This window comes from Cynocephalus volans, chromosome 17 (assembly GCF_027409185.1).
Source record: "Cynocephalus volans isolate mCynVol1 chromosome 17, mCynVol1.pri, whole genome shotgun sequence".
In the NCBI taxonomy this organism is placed as follows: Eukaryota; Metazoa; Chordata; class Mammalia; order Dermoptera; family Cynocephalidae; genus Cynocephalus; species Cynocephalus volans.
The window spans coordinates 34,078,514-34,103,022 of NC_084476.1; the positions used below are offsets into that span (position 1 = coordinate 34,078,514).

The 24,509-nt window shown below is 36.2% G+C and overlaps 1 protein-coding gene across 1 annotated transcript in view; it reads left to right on the forward strand.

The window, feature by feature from the left end:
* GRIN3A (glutamate ionotropic receptor NMDA type subunit 3A) overlaps positions 1-24,509 on the forward strand; it is a 160,829-nt gene that overhangs the window by 49,209 nt on the left and 87,111 nt on the right. Inside the window, exon 3 of the mRNA XM_063082471.1 lies at positions 18,715-19,762. Coding sequence (XP_062938541.1) covers positions 18,715-19,762 — 1,048 coding nt within the window. The remainder of the gene's footprint in view (positions 1-18,714; positions 19,763-24,509) is intronic.

The window sequence follows — 24,509 nt, forward strand, 5'->3', positions numbered from 1 at the left end:
AATATTTTCAGGAGGGTTTCAGGTTACATAAGGTAGTGTCCCGTGATCTGTCATCTGTAACTTGATCTATAGACTTGTTTATGGTGTAGGGGGAATACTCAGTCCAACTTTTAAACCTTAGTTTAGCCCTTTCCTACCTGCTGTGCTCTTAGCAAGTTATTTAAAAGCTCCAAGTCTCAGTTTTCTAATCAGTAAATTAGGATATTGAGTAACTTAATATAGTATATTAAAGATATAATGAAATTATATATGAAAAGTACCTAATATCATGCTCGGCTCATAGTAGATACACAACTAATGTTTCTTTCCCTGCCTGCTCTTCCCATATCAGTAGACCCCAACAAATCTCTCTAAATCTATATAGAGAAAAAAATTAGTCAAGCAGGAAATGGACTTTTCTATCTCCTCCCAGGCCTTGATGCTTAAGGCAGAATACAGTAGTGGTTAAAAGCATAGACTCTGGATCCAGACTGACGGAGCTTGCAGTTTATCTCTGCCACTTACTACTTGCATGACTTGGTCAAGTTACTTCTCTGAGCCTATGTTGTATATCTATTTATATAAAATGGATATAACAGTAGATCCTATTACCTATGGAATCATTGTGATAGGTAGATAGATAATGGATGGATGGATGGGGATAGATAGATAAAACTAAGAGCTCTATAAGAGTATTACTATTATTTTATTATTTACTATTTTATACATAAGTGATTTTATATATGTACATTTTTTAATTACGTACCTTTCTGCTCCAGTGCCTCAATCTGATTCAGAAGCTATGAAAAAGCCCATTTAAAATAAAGAACAGTCCATCATATGGAAATGGTTTTCATGATCCCTGGGAAAAGCAGAATATCCTTCAAGGATATTTTATAAGGCCTAGGTTTTCTTCTGGAAAAAGATCACTATGGTCAGAGAGGCCAAGGAAAAGAATTATTGCTATTTCAGAAGTGAAAGCTTACCTGTAGACTAGGCCCCATTTTTAGGCAGTCCTCTTGGAACAGTGACATCTGATTAAGTTGAGAAACACAAGGCAACCTAATAGTGTCTTACCTTTATCTCTTTGTTTTTTGTTATTTGTTTTTTTCTGTTATCTTTTCCTCTTTTTCTGTTTTGGGGTTTTTTTGGTCTTTTTGTTTTTTCTTCTTTTTTTCTTTTTCTTTTTTTTTCCTTCGTGTCTTACCTTTAAAAAGACATGAATATTTGGTAAAAGATCAGAGAGTTCTAATAATTTCACATTTAATTTTACATCTATGGATTGAGTACCAACTATATGCAAGGCAACATGTTAAATGCCATGTGTGTGGCAGAGTTAGACTAAGCACAATCTATAAACTCCTTAAAGAATGCTGTTAATAAAATAAAATAATTCAAATTTATTTATTAGAAATCTATTAATAATAAAATTATATCTTCTTTCATCATTTAAACTTTGCACTTTTCCCATATCATATTTGAATTTCCACAAGATTAAATTCTACACATATTTTATTTTACAGCTGCTATCCAGATTTAATCTACTGTTTGTGTACTAGCATATAATTGAGGCTCAAGATTTTATCTCACAGAAGAAACATTCTCCTTCACAACATATAAGCAAATCTTTGATTTATAATTTCAAATAGTCATTATTTTGGAAGGACAATCATAACCAGCAAACAGGAAAGACCACTTGTGAAAACTACATTGAGTTGTTTAACATCTTCCTGTATCATGTAAAATAGTGAGCACAAGAAAAATGATTCTATTGGGATCCTAAAAATGTTTAGAAACCACAGGGAGGAATATTTGTTGACTTAGGTCGTATGGTACCTTAGGGTCTCAATTTTATCAAGATCAGACTGATCCTCCTGGCTCCTCAAGATTTAATTTATATTAAAATTATGTGCCTCCTTCTACAGGGATCCCATGGCACTTGGTACACAAAATTATGTGATGGTACTTAGCCCATTCCATCATCATTATTTGTCTATGTTTTGGACTTCTGAGTTAGAATATAAATTCTATTAAGTAGAAACACTGTTTTTCAGCCTAGCCCAATGCCTGGCATTTACCAGGCACTTAATAGATATTTATTGAAATTGACATAGAAGGAAATTTTCCATTATATTTACATCATACATCATCTGTTGCTGTAGAGGAAAATGGATGGTTGGTAGATAAATACTACCAAATCGATAATATACTTTTTTTTACTTACCTGGATACTTACTATGTGGTTTCCCTCTTTTCCTTTCTTTCGCTCTCTCTTTTTTTTTTTTTTTTTTTTTTTGGTGGGATATTACGTTAGTGGGTAAGCTCTGCCCTCATGGATGTTTTTACATGTTTATTCTACAAACTTTGAAAGTTGTAGAAGAAGTGCGTGAGGTTTGGAGCCCAGCAGCAATTCACAATGTATAAGGGTCAGACAATCTTTTCATTCCCTTGGACGTGTCTGAGAAATGAACTGAAAGAACTTCAGAAAGTATGCCTAGAACTTCTTAAACTTGCTGAGGAATACAGTCAAAGAGAAAGTTTCAAAGTGTTCAGAAAAGGGTCAAAGGAAGTTGGCAAAACCCTGCAAGGAAATCTTTATAATGAATAACTTAAAAGCTTCCTTAAGCCATAAAACATCTGTGGATTTTTCATTTTCCTTGTTTATTTTGTTTAATACAGTCCTTTAGAAAAGTAGTTATTCTCAGTCCATAAGCCACATCTGCATACAGTAATTTCCTTAATTGTTCCAAATTTTGTGAGACTGACCCCACTTCCTCACTGCATAATGCAAGTCGGGAGGACAATGAGCCATGAATAGCTGATGTCAGAGTTACACAAGCTTTCATTTCTCACACAGTCATTTTCAGTTTGGGATGACAGAATTGTTAACATCTTAAAATGTTAATGAAACCACCAAAAACATGGCATTTTCAGCATAGCCATTTAGACTAGAAAAATCATTTCTCATGGCAATCTATATAGACATAATTACAGGTATAAGGAATTTTATGCTTCCCAGGACTCCAGATGCCAGATCAAATGTCCATCATAACAAAATGCAGACAAAACCCTTTGCAGACCAAGTTCATAATGTTATCTTTAACAATTCATTTACTAGTTATTTTATTAAATGTTAACTATTCAGAGCAATTAAAGCTGGCAGATTATTTTGATAAGAACTACATAAATACATATGTATGGTTGTTTTTGTCCAGCCAATGACCATTTGTTGGATTAGAGTGAGGTGGGCAGAATGAGGAATTGAATCCTGCTATTCTAGTGCTGCTTGCTATGTAGCTTATAACGTTGGAAAGTAAGTAAATGATTATAAAACAATGGGATATGTGATCTTGTAGAATAGAGATATATTCAGATACACAGAGAAGGTAATAATTAACCCTTCTCAGAGATTTGGTGATGACGGAAAAACACTGGAAATGAATCTTAAAAAATGAATACTAGTTTTCAGGTTTGGAGCAAATTCACAGGCAGAAAAAATGGCATATGCAAATCCACCAATACCTAAAAGAAAAATTTAGTACTGTTGGAGCATTAATTGCGTATGAAGAGGATTTGAGATGATTCTGTAAAAGTAGTTAAAATTTTTGCATACCACACAGGGCTTTTATTCCAGGCTAAGGAGTTTGCATTTTATATGCATAGTGGATGTCATTGAATAGCGGAACATTAGCCATGAGATACTTATAGAATTGCAATTATGTAATAAATTAACCAAATGAAGTAATAGAGTATAAAAGCCTTGCAAGTAATTTTTTAAAAACTTTAGGATACAAAAATTGTTTTTATTTCTCAAAATTCATTTTGGCCTTGCCCACATTTACTCTTTTGCTGCATTCTGAACACCAGACTCTGGTGAAAGTGAATAAGAATTTGAGGATTTACCTACTGTTCCTAGGATTAGGATTTGCTCATGCTTGCCTGAAGGCCCTAGGTGTTAATGAATTCATTGCTCCTGGAGAAAGAGCTCCATGATTAGTCATACTCTGGTCAAGGGCAGATATCCTTTCTTTAAGAATTAAAGAGTCTAGACACTGATAGATGCCTTGGCCTAAGAAGTCCCTGACCCTTTGGCTAATTAATCACATTCCTGACAGTTATTCTAGCTTCTAAGTGGGCTGTGGAATGTTGTCTTTCTTGTCTGAAGAGTGTATTAGTCCGTTTTGTGTCGCTATAACAGAAATACCTGAGGCTGGGTGATTTATAAAGAAGAGAGCTTTATTTGGCTTACGATTCTGGAACAGTTGCATCTGGCACAGGCCTCAGGCTGTTTCTACTCATGGCAGCTGGTGGGTACAAGCAGATCACATGGCAAGAGGAAGCAAGAGAGAGAGAGGAGGAGGTGCCAAGGTCTTTTTAAACAACCAGCTCTTGCAGGAACTAACAGAGCGAGAACTCACTCATTAATTCCCCCTCCCCCAGGGAGAGCATTAATCCATTCATGAGGGATCCATTCCCATGACTCAATCAGTTTCCAACACTGCCACATTGGAGATCAAATTTCCACATGAGTTTTGGAGGGGAAAACACATCCAAACTCCATCAAAGAGTTTCTATAGTACTGTTCTGTATCCTGTGAGAATCGTATCAAGTAGGCAGTGATTAATTCATTTGTTCACTCACAAACATTTGTTGACATTTACTAACATTAGGTCAAGCCCTTGACTGGAGACACAAAGAATAGAAGACAGGGGGCTCTGCTCTCAGGAAGCTTACAACCCCTTTTTCTGTTTTCCCACCAGGAAAGGATATACTCATTATCCGTGCTTTTACTCATTTTCCTTAGCTTGGCTGTTTCGTTGTCATTCTTCACTGGAACAACACTCATTCTACTACTGATTATCCTCTGGCGCTAGCTGGGATTTCTAGGCCCCCTCCTTGGTTGGCACTAAAGTGTGGTCCAATATGCTAGAGGCTTTTCCCTCCAAGCTAGGTCCATCTTTATGCTTACATGGTCAAGCAATACCAAGATTCACTGGCCTTTCACGAACAGTAAATGTTTTAATTATTGATGATGCACATATTGTTAAGAACCTACTATGTCCCCGGTATTGAGAGGTACTAGGAAAGCTTCAGAAAGAAAAAAAAAATAAAGCAAAAGCAAATGTCCATTCAGAAAAATCCAACGTATAAATTGGTGGTGATCCCCAATTCATTCCTAGACATTAGAAGAGTTCAAGAAGAACTCGAGGCTGCATGATATAATTCTAATTTTGGATATTCCTGTCCACCATTGCTATAATTTAGTGGCATTGTGACCCTAGCAAACTTATTTAAACTCTCTAAACTTCAATTTTCTCAACTGTAAGGGTTTCTATCTCAAAACATTAAGTAGTAGCCTAAGTTGTTTAGCTAATACCTTGTAAGGGAAGATTTCAACCAGTTCATCTAAACCCACATTCCAGACTCTTTCAGAATTAATAAAAACCATCTTTAATTGGTATCCTACTACTTTGTAATTTATATTATTTAGCCAAAAGCTATATAAATCAGGAGGCATGATTACCCAGATATAATCATTCTTATCCTAGGACCTCAACCACACCAATCTGGTTCAGCCATGTGCTTCAACACGTACTTAAAAGAAATGTAGTTGCATTGGACATGAAAGCAGGGGTTGCATGCTGCTTAACACTGGCTCCCTGGAGCCCCAAGGAGAATGCATTGCTTGTGGATGACCTAATATGTCCAGCTGTTACTCCTAGGTTAACTTTCTCTGCTAGAGCTACTAAGGAGTTAACACTTGAAACTCAGGAATCAACACTTAAGGTTTGTGTTTCCAGATGTTTCCAATAGGAACCCCTGTCACTGGACTAATTTGGCTGAAATCCTTTGAACTTGCCCCTTCCTGCAGGTCACTTAAGTCATGCCAAGAGTTGAGTCTGAAATTTTTACTAAGTCATGGGGGGTCTCAAATAAAATACATTGGAAAATGTGTATTCCCTCAGGACCCAATTTTGATGACTACAGCTCAAATTTACTTAATCTAGGATCTAGCAGATTTTAACCACGAAATTTTTCCATATTAGGAGAGCTTCCAAGCCTTTATTTGTCTGAGAGCAAATTTTATTCTTTGTTGACTCTTTCCATTTTGCATGCATCTACTCTAAAATTTGGAAATGTGCCAAAAAGATGTGAAACTATAGATGGTAATACTGCAGCCCTACTCTGAATTCCAAATATATTTCTCAGGGTTACTTCAGTCTCCACACCCTATAACCCTTCAGATGGATGCCGGACTGGTAGATACCATATGGTGTCCCATTGCCAGGGCTATGCCAATGCATTACTGGAAGGGATGTCAGTACCTGGGATAGTGTAGAGGTCAAATCCAAAAAGATAAAATGAATTAAATTGGGATATTACACAAAGTGACAATTTGCTGTTCAAGGGATGGGTACAAGCCATAATTGTGGAGTAGAGTCAAGGTCCATACCAAAAAGCAAGAACTAAGGACAATGACCTAGTGGTATGGAAACAGATCTGTCATGTTATATGCAGGAGAAGAAATTACAGGAAGAAAATGCCAGCTTGCCAGTGATGACACATGGAAGCAGAAAAAGGAAGTGCCATATCCATGTGACTGATTTGTTAATGCAGTGACCCACTTCACACACACCCATAGTAACACAGCCTAAAATGTATATTAAATTATGATCCAATCACACTAATTAGTATTTTTCTCCCCTTGGAGAAAGAGTCAAAAAGGGTAGTAGCTCTCCTTTCATCCTACAGTTTTACTTGTAAGTAACTGAATTTTGCAGATATTGACAGAACATAGGCCCAAATGATTTATATGTACGCACATGTAAATATTTAATGTATTAGTAAATTGTTGTTGCTTATTAACTGATAGAAATATATTTTAAAAGATGAACCTGGTATGTTGTTTTAAAAGATGATATAATCAGTGATTATAGTGTGTGGGGGCCCTCTGCTCTGAGGATTGAAATTTAGCAATTCATTTTTTAAAAAAATTTTTATGTTTTTTTTTTTAATTTTATCAGTATACAAGGTAGTTGGTTTTCACGTCCCTTTACCGATTCTTCCCTCCCCTCTCCCTCTCCCCCCTCTCACCCATCAACATCATATCTGTTCACTTGTCCCAGAAAGTTCAAGGAATTGTGTTTGTTGTGTCTTCTTCCCTGCCCCCCCATTTGTCTGTGTATTTATAAAGAAAGAAATTTAGCAATTTCTAATTCCTGTTAAATTGTTTATCATCAAAGAAGTTTCTATTGAACTAATGTTTATTTTTGATACCATCCATTATTCAGAGGGAAATGTATTGAAATTTTAATGCTTCAAACCATCTGTAAATTGCAAATGCAAATGCTTTCTGGCTGATTAAGCCCCATTCTTCTGGCAAAGTGATGAAGGTGTCTTTAAGAGCTACATGTTTGATTTGTGTAGAAGACATGTGTTTAATTGCATTTACCCCACAAATATTACTGTGTTGTGCCTAAGATTCAAAGATGGCTCAGTGTGATAGGTGCTTAGATGACTGCTGAAGTCTCCTTCAGCTTGTCAGCCTGCGGTTCTATGAAGCAGAGCAGTGGCAAGGGGAGGATTTGTTCATTCCTAACAGCAACTCTGCATAAGATACTGCTCTTGGAATGTGGAGCATGTCAAAATCCACGACTTTGAAGATTTTACACTCTAAAAAGTCAAGGATGGGATTAATCAACTGCCAAATGCTTGTATTTTAGGTTCCTAGGGAGGATTAGACAGGACAGTTAAGGAGTCATTTTACATTAGCTCAAGAAATCAACTACATTTAATGTTTAATTTGGAGAGCTGTTCCACGTATGGAGAACAAAATCAAAGCAACGTCTTCTGGCAGAATCGGACCATAGGTGAGCTCTGTGGATAAGATGGCCAAATTCATGTTACTATAAAAGGAAGGCAGATACCATAGGGGTCTGCTTCTATGAAACAAGACACAAAGTGAAAGCTGAGCTAGTAACAGTCAGCCATATGAATAGAGAAAGGTCCTCCAGGGCTGGAAGAAAAAGGGTAGGTGGTAAAAGAGACATAGAAAAATAAATAAAGGGAAGTGAATAGATGGATTTCAGACGGTAGTGGAAGGAGAGCTGGAGTGGCAACAAAAAATAGCTAAATTAACTAGGAATGGTCAAGGGCTGATTTAAGACTTCTTACTAACTGGACAAAATATTAGCATTTCATTTGCACAAAGTCCACCAAAAAGAAAAGAGAGAGGGAGGAAAAAAAAGGGAGCAGAAGATAAAATTTAGGAAAATAAAATAAGAGAAAGAACATTAAAGGAATCATAAGATAACTGTAGATTAACCCACATGTCAGAAACTGTTAAGAATACTGGAGGGAGAGAAAATAGTCTAGATCCTCAAGAAGAAATGTAAAATGAGAATAATTTAAGGAATAAGAGGGCTTGTGGAAAAACCCTGAAGAATTAAGAAACATCACACACATGGATTAAAATATATACAGAAAATATAAATGGCTAGTAATTCAGACAATTGGAGCTCTGTAGAAGTTGTGAACTACTAGAATTGGGTGTAAAGATTTCTAAAAGACTATCCAAAGAGAGAATAGTTTGGGGCTCTTCAATGAAAAAGAGCAGGGAAAAAAAATAACTATGTAAGTGTGAACTTGTGACAAATGCAAAAGTGTAGAACTTTTTAGGAAGCAAGTTATTGATGGAAGATTTATTGTAGATAGAAATCACATGAAGAAAAGATGGGATTTCTCTCCTGTCATTTGCAGCAACATGGATAAGCCTGGAAAACATTATGTTAGGTGAAATAAGTCAGTCACAGAAAGGTAAAAATCACATGTTCTCATTCATATGTGGGAGCTAAAAAAACAAAACAAACAAAACAAAAAAACAATTGAGCTTATAGAAGTAGAGAGTAGACAACTTATGATTGCATTATATTTTGATAAATTTACTGAAGAATTAAAGTATTTTTGTGATTTTTGTTGTCATTCAGTATTTTTCAATTCTTTCTTTAAAAATCTTTTTGCTTTTCTTAATAAGTGCAGTTGAGACACCTGAGTTTATTTGAAGCACTAAAGTTAAACTTCAATTCTAAAGAAAAGATCCCCCAAAATCCTTGTTAAATAAAGATTTAAAAAAAAAAAAAAAAAAAAAAAAGAAGTAGAGAGTAGAATTGTGGTCACTGGAGGCTGGGAAAGGGAGTGGGGAGAAAGAGAGAGAGGTTGGTTAATGGAGACAAAATTACAGCTAGCTAGGAAAATAAGTTCTAGTCATCTACAGTAGAGCTAGATACCTAAAATTAACAATAATTCATTGTATGTTTACAAATGGCTACGAGAGGGACTCTCATCACAAAGAAATGATAAATTTTTGCAGTGATAGATCCGCTAATTACCTGAAATTTGCTCATCACACATTGTATACATGTATAGAAATATAACTCTGTAGCCCGTAAATATGTACAATTATGTGTCAATTAAAAATAACAATAGAAATATTATCACTAAAAAAAGAAAGATGGGATTTCTGAACTTCTATGAATCTCTTCCCAAACACTCTTCCTCTCCCAGAAAAAGAAGAAAGGGAAACCTTAAGAATATTCCTTTGTCTCATACAAAAAGGACTTTATTGAGGTGGATTTTCTACTACATATCAACAGTTGGTAGATCTGGAGTCAAATTCAAAGTGACCAAGAAACAAATATTTAGATTCAGTGCTTAGAAGTTAGTAAACCTGACAACTGAACCCAGAACCTAGAAAGAATCAGGTGGTGCTGGTGAGAAGGAAGTTTGAGAGAATGTCACCAGTATTATTATTGTCAAAGCTTTCTAACCAGGCAAAAGCAAAAAATCAAAATGAAGTTCTCATAGGCAAAAAAAAATTTGATAGAGCATTATGGAGAATGATAGAATTCTCATTCCTCAGGGGGAAAATATTAAAATGATGAGATGATTACGGGAAAAGAAATTCAGCTCATTTTTTAAGATATAAGAGAATGAGGATAAAGATTTTTTTAATGATACCAAGAAAGTTCCCAAGGGAAAAAATAAATTTTAAGTCTCTACACAGCAAAATAGATATTCCCGTGTACAGATATGATTAATGGAAGGCAACAGCAGGGGAAAAGAGCAAAGATAATAGAACAATTTAAAAGAAACAAAAAACAAATGAGAGAAGTAGATATACAAAGAGACAAATTGATAAGTGAGAAAAGATCAAAGTAGAAATAAAGATATGATCTCTAAACAACTAGGGCATGGAAGAAGACACATGAGGATAATGATGCGTTGAAACAATACAAAAGTAGATTAATATGTCACCAAAATGAAGACTGGAAACAAATAGATTATTACAGAACTATTTCAAAAACATTAGATTAGTAAAACTTTACATGCTGAATAAGAAAGAAAATCAGGGGACAACAGTTCTCAAAATCTTTAAGAAAAGGAAATAATTTGTAGTGGGAGATTTTTATTTAACTTTAATAAATTTTAGAGCAAGTTAACCAAAAGTAAAAATAGTACATGAATAATGTAATTAATCAGATAAATTAAAATAAACACTGCAGTTAACATTTCACAGAGACTGAGAGAATGCTCACTCACTTCCATTACTATATGGATTATTTACCCCAAATGACAGTATTCTAGCATCCAAAACAAGCAGCAAATTTTTACATGTGAAAGTACAATAAACCAAAGCTCAAACCATGTAAAATTATTAAAAAATGTAAATAAATAAATAAATAACCTCCTATATCAATAATGGGCCAGGTCTAAATCAGTAATACAACTATTAACTAGAAAACAAAAGCCCAACATATTGAAATCAATAATAATCATGGTTAAATCAATAGATTTCAATGATTAAATTCTAAAAAGAGAAAATAAGCCAATAAGTGAAAAAGGGAAAATAAACATGGGAAACAGAAAGAAAAGATATCATAATAATTTTATGATTAACACAAGATATAAGACATATGGTAAGACATCAAAATAATGGAATAAATAAATCTAAGGACTACTTCTTTTAAGAAATAATTAAAACAGACAAATCTCTTAAAATCTCCTAAAAATTAAAAAATAAATTGCTAATAAAGTGAGCATAACATATGAAAATAGATTTTTCTGATATGATAGAATAATATACACAATTATAGTAAATTTTGAAATGTCAATAAAGTGGATGATTTTCTACTAAAACACAAAATATTAAATTGGCAAGTAAAAAATTTGAACAGGGGCCGACTCCATGGTGCACTCGGGAGAGTGCAGCACTGGGAGTGCAGTAGCGCTCCCGCCGCGGGTTTGGATCCTATATAGGGATGGCTGGTGCGCTCACTGGCTGAGCACGGTGCAGCCGGTCACAAAAAAAGACAAAAAAAAAAAAAAAAAAAAATTTGAACAGATTAAAAAGATAACTAACAGATATGATCAAATTGCCTACCACACACACAGAACACACACACAACAGAGCATATCGTAAAAAATGTGCCTGAACTGGATGACTCACTGGTATATTCTTTTAAATATTTAAGGAACATACAGTTCCAACAGTATATACGTTATTCTGATACAAAGAAAAAGATGGTAAGCAGCGTGATTCTGTGCCAAAGAGCTTTAATTTCATAATTCAAGGTTAGCTATTTAAAAATTAATTTCTGCTACCATGCATTAGTATTGTTCTAAATATCATGCCAAAAAAATTGTTATACATTATAGCAATTAATTTAAATATAATGACCACCCAAAATAGTGGTCACAAATCTAACTGCCAGACATGTAATATTAATAAATAGTGTAGTGCTCGTCACAGGAGCACTTGCATCCATTGAATGAGGATGAGACCAGGTCATGCCCCAGCCAAAGAGGCAGCTACTCCTTAGCTCCAGCTGATGGTATCTTTCAGGAATATAGGTTCATTGCCTACAGATATTCTGTTTATTTTTCCTTTTTTTTCAAAAATTCTGATTTTGTGATTCATCAGTTTTTAAATGTTGTCTTAGAAGATTATTAAAGATATTGCAATAAAAAACACACATGTTGCAAAACTGTGGGCCACCATTTTTACAACTTTTGATCTAAAAAACAAACAAAAAAAGCCATTTCTGAAGATACAAATTAAAATATATTAAAACACATCTAAAAATGGTAAGTAGAATAGTATTTACTTAATCTGATAAAGGCTGTCTACACTAAATGAGTGTACATCAAACATTATGGCAGATAAGATATAAAAAATAACAAATACAGAAGAAAATAATTTAAATGCACAAAGTGAGAGATTTGTATATGCCATTTGTCAGATCTACTAAAAAGAAATCAAGAACATAGATCTAAAAAACACAGTCAACAAACTTTATTTAATATGTACAACCAAAATAATTTTTTTCTTTGTCTATTGAACATCTACAAAAACCAACTATACATTTGGCCATAAAGGAAACTACAGCACATTTTTAAAAAGAAAATGTAAACATTTTATAGTTCACTTCTTCTAAGACAATTAGAAATAAATGACGAAAAAGATGATGCTAATTCTTAATCACTTAGAAATTAAGAATAACTTCAAGATCAAAAGGAAAAACAAATTGAAATTATAAACTATCTGAAAATAAATAAAAGAGAAAAAAATAATACTAAAAATTTTCGTATGCTGTAATCAGTGTTATATTTATAGCTTTAAATGTCTCTATTATTGAAGAAGAAATTGTGAACACAAGTATGTTCTTGTTCAAAAAAACTAGAAAAGAAAGAGGTTGGGGGGAGACCTAGAAAGAAGGAATTAATAAAATAGAAACCAAAATTAATTGAGGAGAAATCCTTAAATTAGTATAAATGATACTATATGTGGCTCTATAGCAACATATTTCCAGAAAAATATCAGTTGTCAAAATTGACCCAGAGAAGTGGAAAGCTTAATAGAAGAGATTGGAAAAGTGATTAAAGACTTACAATTTTTTAAAAAGTGCCAGGCCCAGACAGTTTCACGACTGACTCCCATGAACTCAAATGGGAATACAAAATGCTAATCATTTCACCAGAAATTGATGTAAAACATTTCTTATAAAAGCCCTTTGCTTTCTCTAATTCTAAGAATACCTTTTGTCTCATTTCAAAAATATGATAAAACCTCTCTCAAATAAATTATAGAGGGAAAGTATAATCAAATCTATAATTTACTTTTTAAATGCCCTTAATGAGTTGAATCAATCAGCAGAGACCTTCCAAAGTTCCCTCACCACCTCCACCCACCCACATGCCCCTGGGACCTATGTTCTCTCTGCCTTCTCTCTTCTCCACACTCTCTTGTCATAGCAAAGAGCATCACCACCACTTGCACCTTAGTGCACCACCCCCTTTGCCTCTTCAAGAGCATTGTCCCATAAAAATGTATGTGTTTATGTGCATGTACATGTATATGTGTATGTGTATGCACATGTATATGTGTGTGTATACACAAATTCATATCGATGTTTACTTGATCATTTCCCCTTCATCACTATTCCATTTTTCTCCTTATCTTTATAGCATAACCTCATAAAGAGTTACCTCTACTTTCTCTCTCCCATTCTCCCTTGAATCTGCTCTATTGAGGCATTAGGCTCCAACACATCACTATAATTCCTGTACAGAAGTCACCAGCTTTCTAAAGCCAATGGTCAATTTTCAGTCCTGATTTTATTCGATCTATTAGAAGCATTTGACACACCCGATCACTGTGCCGTTCTTGAAACACTTTCTTACTTGGCTTCTAGAATACATCACAACCTGTTCTTCTCTTATGTCTCTGGTTATTTCTTCTGTTTCTTTTGCCAGTTCTTCTGCACCTGTGCCACCCGCAAATTTTGGAGTGCCCTAGGACTTAATGCTTGAACAGCTTCATCTCAACAACAGTTGCTCACATTGTGATCTCATTCGATCTCCTTAAATACTATGTATAGACTGATGGTTCCCAAATTTGTATCTCCAGTGTAGACCTCACACTTAAATTCCAGATGACCCAACTATCTACTTGACATTTGCATTTGAATGTTTACAAATTATCTCCAACTTAGTGTTCACAAAGTTGAACTCCTAATAGTTCTACCCCACCTCAAACCTGATTCTCCTACAGTCTTCATCTCAATTAATGGCAACTCCATCCTTCCAGTTGCTCAGGGCAAAAACCTCAGTGGCAACCTGACTCTCCTTTGTTTAGTGACCATATCTGAGCTATCAGCAAAACCTGTCAGTTCCAGCTTCAAAACTTATCAAGATCCAGCTGATTCTTCTCACCAGCACTGCTACCACCTAAGTCCAAACCACCATCATCTTTTGTCTGCGAGCTTGAAACAGCCTCCTCGCTGTTCTTTCTGCTTCTGCTTGTCTTTCTTTAATCCGTTCCCAACACAGCACCATGACAATCCTGTTAAAACATAAGTCACATCTAATCACTTCCCTGCTCAGAACCCACCAATGGTTTTTCATCTCATATAGAGAAGAAACCAAGTCCTTACTTACAACTACCTGCAAAATCCTATTTTCCCCAAATCTCACTCCCCCCGGAAGTTTTCTCTGACCTGGTCCTCAACTCTCCTGCCCCAATTCCTTCCTTAAACATGTCAGACATAATCCCACCTCAACAATGTTGGACTTGTTGCTCCCTATGCATGGAATGCTCCTTACCCAAATATCCTCGGGGCTAGCTCCTTTCCTTTCTTTAGCTCTTTACTCAAATATTACCTCCGAGAGGCCATTCCTGGCCCCTCCTCCTTTATTTTTCTTCCTGTGCACTTAGTACCATCTAACATCCCATGCATATTACCTATTTATCATATTTATTTTGTCTCTTTCAATAGAATGGAAGCTGCATAGATTGTTTTTGTTCACTACTGTATCCTTAGCACCTAGAACAGTGCCTGGCACATAGTGAGCATTGTTGAATGAATAAATGGGTGATGTGTGGTTTCGTTAATATCTTTGTTCATTTGTCTTAATGAATAAGTAAGAACATCCTTTAATTAGTATGTCAAGATTTTGTGTGAAAATATGGCTTCTAAAATATGTCTTAAATATATTAAATACTAATCTTGCTTATTCTGTAAATTGTTTTGAAAACATGTTTTAAGTAATCTGCAAAGTGCAAATTTTATCTTAGCTGCTAAACAAAGTAACACATGTTCTTAATTAGTAACATAATTGGAAAACATAAAGTGAAATTAACTAAGGAGCCTCATTCTTTTAAGCAGAGTGGTATCTTGGGAGATTTTCTGATAAAAAAGATGAATACCTGAATTGCTTTGTTAAACACTCGCTGTGTGCAGGGCACAATGCTAAACTAGATTCTCACTCCTGGAGTGAGATCCAGGCCCTTATCACACCATGACAAAAGTATTGTAATATTCTTCTGAATGGTCTGCTGGTCACCATCTCTTCCTTCCAGGTCAATATTACTAATGCAGTCCTCTGGTTATGTTATTACACTGCTCACAAATCTTCATGGCTCCCCTTTTTCTATTAAAATAAAATTCAATCTCATAAAACAGGTGTGTGGAGCCTATATAGTCTAGTTGCAACCTGCTTTTCCTACGTTGTTTTCTAATATTTCTCTACCCTGCTCTCCAATCAGATTGTTGTGCTTACCACCCCCTCTTATATTCTACTTTCTTAGCTTTCTTCGTAACATTCCTGAATCTAGAAGATTTGTTTAGAGTTTATATCCTGACTGGAGCAGTTGTCTGACTAGCACGGAGAATGGTGTCAAAATTGTTCCCTTTGATTCAGTCTCTAAATTTCTATGAAAGCAACTTAAGATTACTTTTATCCTTTTTTGTATCCACATTACTCTATGGGCTTACACTGACATTGTTCTCAACTAAATACTACACATCTTATTTATATGACCTTCCATCAAATGAGTTTCACACAGTTTTAGTATGTTTTGTGGATTAAACTCAACCCCGTGGCACTTGGCCCTCTTAAAATCACTGCTGTTCTTTTGCAAGACTAAATATCTCTCCATATACCATCTCCTGCTGCTACCATATCCTCACCTTAAGCCCATTATGAAACAAGCAGAGAGAAAGAGAGGAAGCAAGAGGGGGAAGAAAGGAACATTATTTCTCACAGATAGAATTATGTTCATCCCCATTCATCCTTCCAAACTATTTCTTATACAGCTAGCAAGGGGGAAAAAAAAAGATATTCTAAAATCAAATCTGATGATCATGTTTTTCTCCCCAGGGAAACATCTAGGATTCAATTTCTTGGTCCCAATTGCATAGTAAAACAAGCAGCGGGTTTTCCAAGCTAGGAAAACTGGAGACAGTCAGGTCCTAATTACCCTTCTTTGACAAATGACTGCCTCAAAGACAACTGAGCATTTTGCTTCTTTCATGGCAATCCTAAATGTTACTTAACACCAATAATGAAGAATGGGTTTTACTGGAATGAGAGAGTTGTGTAATCTCTGAAAGATTTCTGAAGGTTTCTAGTGCCTTTTTAAGAGATGGTTTAAGTACATATTTAATCAGAGGTAGTCTCTCAAGTGTCCATCCAGTTGAAAATTTATAATCATTAAGCCCCAAATATTGTCAAAATTAAGGGCTCCTCTTTCTATAACTTTCACTTTACTTTCCTGATCACTAAACTGACCAAATGAAGTTAACCTATTTACTAGTAACCATTTTTATTCCTTAGGTTATGTTAGCAAGTGTGTGGTGTGTTCACAAATCTAAAAGTAGGTTTCTTATCAGAAACACAATTGTAGTCAATCTTCCCTAATAGTACCTAGGTAATTATCAATTGATTAATCTGTATATTTTAATTATTTGGCTCCCTACTTCTCTAAAGAGGCAGAAAACTGTTTTAAAGTCTAAGATAGCTGAAACTTCATTACTTGTTGCAAAAGAGAATTTATTTTAAGTGGTAGAGTCCCACTGGGGAGTGCTAACATGAATAATTACCGTTACATGCAATCTGCCAAAATGAACAGTTTCACTGCATTTAACGATAGTAGCATCTTCAAATGTGATTTATGTTTTATCTCTCATGAAAATTAGTACATACTTCACACTTTGATTTTTCTGTGTCCCATCAGCAGCAATATAATTTCTTACTACTTCTATTTGCATTTGTAAATTACAAGATAATGTTTGTGATAGGCAACCGGTGAATGAGAGAGCCTGGACTTGTAGCATTTGGATCCTCAAAATACCTACTGTGTCACAGTTTATATTTCAATTGAATTCTTTTAAATTTGAAATGTATCTAGAATAACTGCTATGGGCTTATCATAGTGCAGTGCTTTATGTCTCCAACTAGAAAGATTCTAATAAAAGACTTGGAAGGGGCTAGCCAGTTAGCTCAGTTAGTAAGAGCGCAGCCTTACAAGGTCATGGGGTTGGGGTCCCTGCACCGGCCAGCCACCAAAAGAAAAAAATAAATAGTGTCCTGCAGACCCTCAAAGGAGAAAAGGGCCTCCCAGAAACCAGGAAGGAATTTGGAAAGACTTAAGTTCATCTTTGACCACTTCCCTATTTAAAAAAAAGAGAGACTTGGAAAAGTGGGGAAAGTCTTGATTGAAAAAAAAAAATTGAATGACATTAAATAATAGCTACCATATCTGGAACATTTATTCCATGTCAGAAGGTGCAGTATGTACTTTACATGAATTATTTCCGAACTTGGTAATGTAGGAAGTATTATTTTCCCCATTTTGCTGATGACAAAACTGAAGATAGAGTTAAGTACATCGTCCAAGGTCAATACTAGCAGGGGGTTGGGCCAATATTCAATTGCAGGTGTATCTGATGCCAAAGCTCTGCTTTTATTCTGACATGAGGCCATAATTAAGAATTCAGAGATGTCACAGCTTATATATTACCTCTTATTGTCTTATCTCCCCGGACTTAGGAAAGACAGGGCCATGACCAGGTGTTTTCCTGTCTAGTCCATATCAGAAGATATACTGAAAATGCCCAATGTTAGTTCAAATGCCCTAGCATATAAGTTAGTTGGCATTTTTCCTTTCTTTGACTTCTGGCAGATACTCTCTCAAGAATCAGGGCCAATTGTTTTCTCTAATAACTTAGAGGGAAGGTAGCCTAAGGCTATCCTGAGAAATGCAAGTTTATTTATTATCTTTTCCTTTGTTCCATGGATGGTATCCAACATGCAGCTTTGACTGGCCTCATGGGGACAGCTATGTTAATTGTTTCCACTCTACAAGGAGAAACATTGGTAACAAGATTTGGCTGTTTTTCAGTATTATGAATGCAATTTTTAAGCAATTATAAAAGTATGTGCATACTTATTAAAACTCATTCCCCGCACCAAAAAATATTTACTAAGGGTGTTTAGCTTCAGTCGAATGTAATGTACAGTAGAAATGAGACATGTTAAAGATGCAGAGAACCTTAACAGCTTGCAAAGTTGTGAGAATATACAATTAACAGTTTACTACAGAAAACAACACATCTCTTAATTAGTAATTAAAAGATTTGGAGTAAGACCAAAAGTCAAGCACCTGTCCAGAGTGTCAGACCTGAGGGTAAAGACCTCATTATCTCAATGAAATAGGACTCTTCTCCTAGAGACAGTTCAGCTAAATAATTCCTGAAGAAATTATAGGCAATGCCTTAAAAAAAAAAAAAAAAGTGTTTCTTTTTATTAAAAAAGAGAAGCAAAGATAAGCACTGCTTCCTCTCTCTTTGATCTCACCTCTCTACCTTACTTTTTGCCTTTGCTCCTGTTTGCCAGGTTTCTAGCCAACACCACTTTCAGAGGCCTCAGTGGTTCTATCAAAGTAAAAGGTTCCACCATCATCAGCTCAGAAAACAACTTTTTCATCTGGAATCTGCAACATGACCCCATGGGAAAGCCAATGTGGACCCGCTTGGGCAGCTGGCAGGGAGGGAAGATTGTCATGGACTATGGAATATGGGCAGAGCAGGCCCAGAGGCACAAAACCCACTTCCAACACCCGAGTAAGCTACACCTGAGAGTGGTAACCCTGATCGAGCATCCATTTGTCTTCACAAGGGAGGTAGATGATGAAGGCTTGTGCCCTGCTGGCCAACTCTGCCTAGACCCCATGACTAATGACTTTACCATGTTGGACAGTCTTTTTAGCAGCCTCCATAGCAATAATGATACAGTGCCCATCAAACTCAAGAAGTGCTGCTATGGATATTGCATTGATCTTCTGGAAAAGCTAGCAGAAGACATGAACTTTGACTTTGACCTTTATATTGTTGGAGATGGAAAGTACGGAGCCTGGAAAAATGGGCATTGGACTGGGCTGGTGGGTGATCTCCTGAGTGGGGCTGCCCACTTGGCAGTCACTTCCTTCAGCATCAATACTGCAAGAAGCCAGGTGATAGATTTCACCAGTCCTTTCTTCTCCACCAGCTTGGGCATCTTAGTGAGGACCCGAGACACAGCAGCTCCCATTGGAGCCTTTATGTGGCCACTCCACTGGACAATGTGGCTGGGAATTTTTGTGGCTCTGCACATCACTGCCATCTTCCTCACTCTTTATGAATGGAAGAGCCCCTTCGGTATGACTCCCAAGGGGCGGAATAGAAGTAAAGTCTTCTCCTTTTCTTCAGCCTTGAATGTCTGTTATGCCCTCTTGTTTGGTAGAACAGTAGCCATCAAACCCCCAAAATGCTGGACTGGAAGGTTTCTAATGAACCTCTGGGCCATTTTCTGTATGTTTTGCCTTTCTACATACACAGCAAACTTGGCTGCTGTCATGGTAGGTGAGAAGATCTATGAAGAGCTTTCTGGAATACACGATCCTAAGGTAATACTTCCTTTTACTCTAGCTTTCTTTATTGCCCAGTATAACTCCATTTGTTGTGTCTTATGCTGTAGTATGTCTATGTTCTTTCATCTAGCAAAAGAATATTCTCTCAGCCAATTATAGAAACCAATCCAAAAGTCTTTGGTTGAACTAAATGTTTCAAAAAAAGTGAGGAGTTTCAGAGATGTCTGTTCTAGAAAAAAGTCGTTCTGGTAGATATATCTACTAGTGCAGCTCTTCCTTGTATTATTTGGCCATCTGATAGAATGGCTATCAGGGAATAGTCTTACAAAGTCTTGAAAACTGATTAATTACTTCTCTTGGGAATTAATGGAAATAAATAGGAGGATTTGTATTTTAAACTGTAAGGAATCTTTTTTCACCATTTAAAAAAGGGTGAAGTGGAAAGAACTCATATTTTGTCATAAGTACCCAATGTCAACTGCTAGAGAGCTCAACAGATATAGAACAAGGAATACTGAACTAACTGAGGTGGCAGGATTAGCTAAGGACTTAACAGAGTAAAGAAAGCTGTACAGCTGGCCACCTTGGATTGAGGCGAGGGTGCCAGCAGTCAAAGGACATTTAACATAATTTTATCCATGTAGTCTGCCTTTGATAGCCTAGACATCTGACCTTAAGGGTAGAAGGGAAAGGGAGTGTAGTGTGTGGGTAATCAGATAAAGCAGTGGTGATACTCAAGTAAGGACAGCAATATCTGTGTTCCCTCTGGACTAAACCAGGGCTCTTCTCAGTGACTGGAGGTGTAAAGAACCTAGCTCATCCAGTTAGAGTAGGGGGATGTCAAGGTCCAACACAATTGGAATGGGGCTCAAGGGAGTTGAAGGGAGTACTGCAGCCCTGATTGGGAAAAGAATCAGATCCTAAGCAGAAGTACGTTCTGATGTGTAGGACAGACTTAGTAGAGATTGGAGAAAGCTTCAATTCAGTGAGCACCCTCAGGACATACCATGTTTAAAACACCTTGAACTAAGCCGAGACTTTCAAATTGTGAAACACCCATCATGCCTTTTCAAATGCCTTTGGCACACCAAGTCTCAAGGTATTGCACCATTTATTGTAAATTTCTATTAAGTATTTAAAATTAATTCATAGAGCATCAACAAACAGGATGTTTGCAACTGTCTTTAGCAAATGATGGAGTGCCCCAGAGGGCTGGTGGAAGCTTTAGAGAATTCTTATAAATGGTTTCCATTAGGATGTAAGTTCTGTTTTGCAACCAAAAGAACATGAGAAAATATTGCAGACCTCCTGATAAGTGACGGGTATCTCATGAGGGGATTCAGTTAACAATGCCTCACTGACTAGGCAAGGAATTTTGTTGCTTCTTAATGAATACTTGGGGCTTTATGTTATGAGCTAGAATTCAGTGAACACCAATAAATTCTTTAGCATAAATAAATGCATCACCCTTAAGAGAGATGTTAGTGATGCTTCAGCATTCACATTCCATGCCTGTATTAGCAGCCTCTGTTTATTCTTTGCCCCAGTAGTCCTGTAGATCTCCTAAAGGTTCACAGTCTTGCTAGAGACTTACTCAGATTTTTTGCAAAACTCTTGCCAATGTGACTACTAAATTAGAGACTCAAGATGGAAAGTATTCAGCCTAATCTAGTACAAAAGCCGATCTAATATCTGCCTGTTGTGCCGATTCCAGACCATTATCTCATGTGAAAAAGCTGGATAAAATACTGACTATAGAGTTTCATTCATCAGAATCAAGGATGGCTCAAATTAAGTCTTGGATGCTATCCATAAAAAAAACTGAAGCAGGGATGATTATGCTATGGGATTAGAAATAAAATTAGAAAGATAAACTATACACAGAAGTAAAACAATTTTTAAGCATAAAAGAATAATCTTTCCATCCCCAATTCCACCAGAATAAAGAGGTAAAATTTTTAGAAATCTAACCCAGCCCACGAGACAAAGTCAGGAGAGCTAGACAAAGTCAACTTTGCATTACAGCTAGTCAGTTCTTAACAAGGTGGAACAAGTCTAAATCTAAACCATTTTCAATCTGAAATAATAAATAAATTTCTACTATTTCCCAAAAATGTATATATCGGTATTAGTGTTGCTTCTGTATTAGAATATAGAAACAATACTAATACAATATAATATAATATAATCCTATATTATATCTCTCATATATAGGATTTTTTTATTCATATAACGACACCGAGATTATTTGGCTAAGTAATACTTGACATCCGGACTTTTGGAAAATGATGTTGGTGACAGAATTTTTCAGCTTTCATCCACATACATGGTATCACATAAACTGTATAATGTCCTTACCCTCCCACAGAGAGATAAAATAAAAATAACCTTCATACCCCTTCAGCCACTCAACATTATTCTTAGGTACATTGTAGTTACTCACATGAGTGTTTTTCTCTCCTACCAATGCTAAATTCCTTGAGGAGGATTGTACCTATTTCTTACAGTAAGTGATGTAGACAAATTCAGAGGTAAATAAGTCAAATAATTTGGCTTCAGTCAAGTAGGTGAGAAAAGACATAAACAAAAGGAGAACCAACTTAGAAAGTCATAAACATGCCGAAGGTTAGAAACAGCTGAAGTACTGTCGAAGTTCAAGGAAAGTATGATCCCCTTCAACTCAGTACATCAGGGGAAGGTTTAATTAACAAGGTAAACGTGTGCTTATTCTTGGAGAACACCAAGAATGTGGTCATGTGTGTCAGGGGAGGAGGAATGGACATTCCAAGTGAAGGAGCATATTGAACTACTCAGAGGTGGGATATCATGCGGAATGCAATTTAGCCACAGCATCCGCTACAGGAGGAGAAGGAGGTAAGAGCCAAGTCTGAAAAAAGTAAGTTTAGTTGAGGTAACAGAAGATCTTTGAGGTCAGCTATAAAAAATGACCTTCAGTAGAGATCCATTGCTGTTTTTGAACAATGAAACAGCAGAGTCGTTTAGGAAGATTTCTTCAGCAGCAGCAAGTAAACAAGATTGGAATAGGAAGAAAACGAGCAGAGTTGGAGTTATAGCGATGGTCCCTAAGGGAAGAGAGAAGAAAGGGTGGGAGAAATATTGCGGCGATCATATCAGTAGGACTTGGCAATTCATTGGGTGTGAGAAGCAGCAAAGAGTCACCCCTCCAAAGTAGGAGGCCTGAGTGTCTGGGAAGATGATGACATCACTCCAGAAAGCAGAAAAGGCAGTTTATCATCTAGAAAGTATGGTGATCAGTTCAGTTTCGTAAGAGACATTTTAAAATCTGTTTTAAACATTCAGGTGAAATTCAGCAGGCATTTGGAAACATGGAGCCATGGTTCAGGAGTGGGACTGAAGCTAGTGGAAATCCTGGGCTGCATTAGAGCCCGGGGGAGTGTCCCCAGGGAAGAAGGCGGTAAGCAGAAAAATTGCTGCTTGCAGGAAAACACCGAGCATAAGAAGTCTCGAGGTGCAGGAATACAGGATTTGTAGAAAGAAGAGGTGGAAGATAAGGAGGGAAAGGTACCTTGTAGCAAAGTCATGCAGGCTCTGGAATGCCACTCTATACACTGAATGTTGACTTTCTGAGGTGGTGACTGGTATCATCCTGCCCCCATGCTTAGCTTCTTGCCAGTGGTTATCAAAGAGGACAGAGGTGATCCGTGTCCAGTTCAAACCATGAAAATTAGCATGCGTGTGTGTGTGTGTGTGTGCGTGTGTGTGTGTGTGTGTGTTTTAGTGTCTGATGAAACTAGCTTTATGTGATTTCATTTTCTCCAGTACTTTTCAAAATTCAATTTTTGTTTTTCAAACTCACTGGATAGCATTTTAGTTCTGATGAGGGAGAACTCATCATGTATATAGAAGTCACAAATCTCCTACGGTTCTTTTGGGATGTCTGTTTTTCGGCAGCAAGCTGAAAATCCCCCAAATCTGAATGAGAGGTGACATGTCATATGTAGTATTGGTCACGCTCTGAAGATTTCTACTCCTGACTCACTGTCTGTCTCATTTCCCTTCATATCCTTTCATCCCCCTCATTAACTCTATCTTAGGATGGTTCCCCTTACACCACATTGCCATTTTCACCCCATTTTCACTACTCACAACTCAGTTAATTCGCCTTGGGTAAATTTCTCTGCGCCTCCACATTCATGCTCTTGAACCCCTGCCTCCTTTCCATCTCCTTTAAATCTTCCTTGATTATCTTAGGATAATCTCCCCAGGTATCTCTGTTATAATTGTGTGCCCCCAAATTTTGAGAAAAACAACTTGCAGGCTTCCCTAGAAGCATTTTATTAGAAAATGTGCTCCAAGAAATGGATGTCTTTAGTTCTTAGAGGACTTCTAAGCACCCTAAATTTGACAAAGGGACTCCCAAGAGTTTCCTCTACTCTTTCCTTAAAACTACTTTACTGTTACATATGATATTTTCAACATAATAATGGTGTTTTCTTATTTTTCTGTATATGTAGCTCATATTTCCAGCCTAAAATTTTAGGTATATCTAAATACCACTTATAAAATATTTCTATAGGAAAATAGGTTTGAATGAAAACCTAGTGACTTAAAAGGTAAAATTTATAATGATCTGCATTTAAACATAGTCTGTGTGCAAATTGAGTCCTAACATCAGATAATTTACAATGAATGTAATATCTTCATTTTTCTTCTTGATCATAATTGTTTAGTATGCTGGCTATACATTTAACACAATTAATAAAACTGTTAAAAATTGAGAGGTTGAATATTTTTATCACCA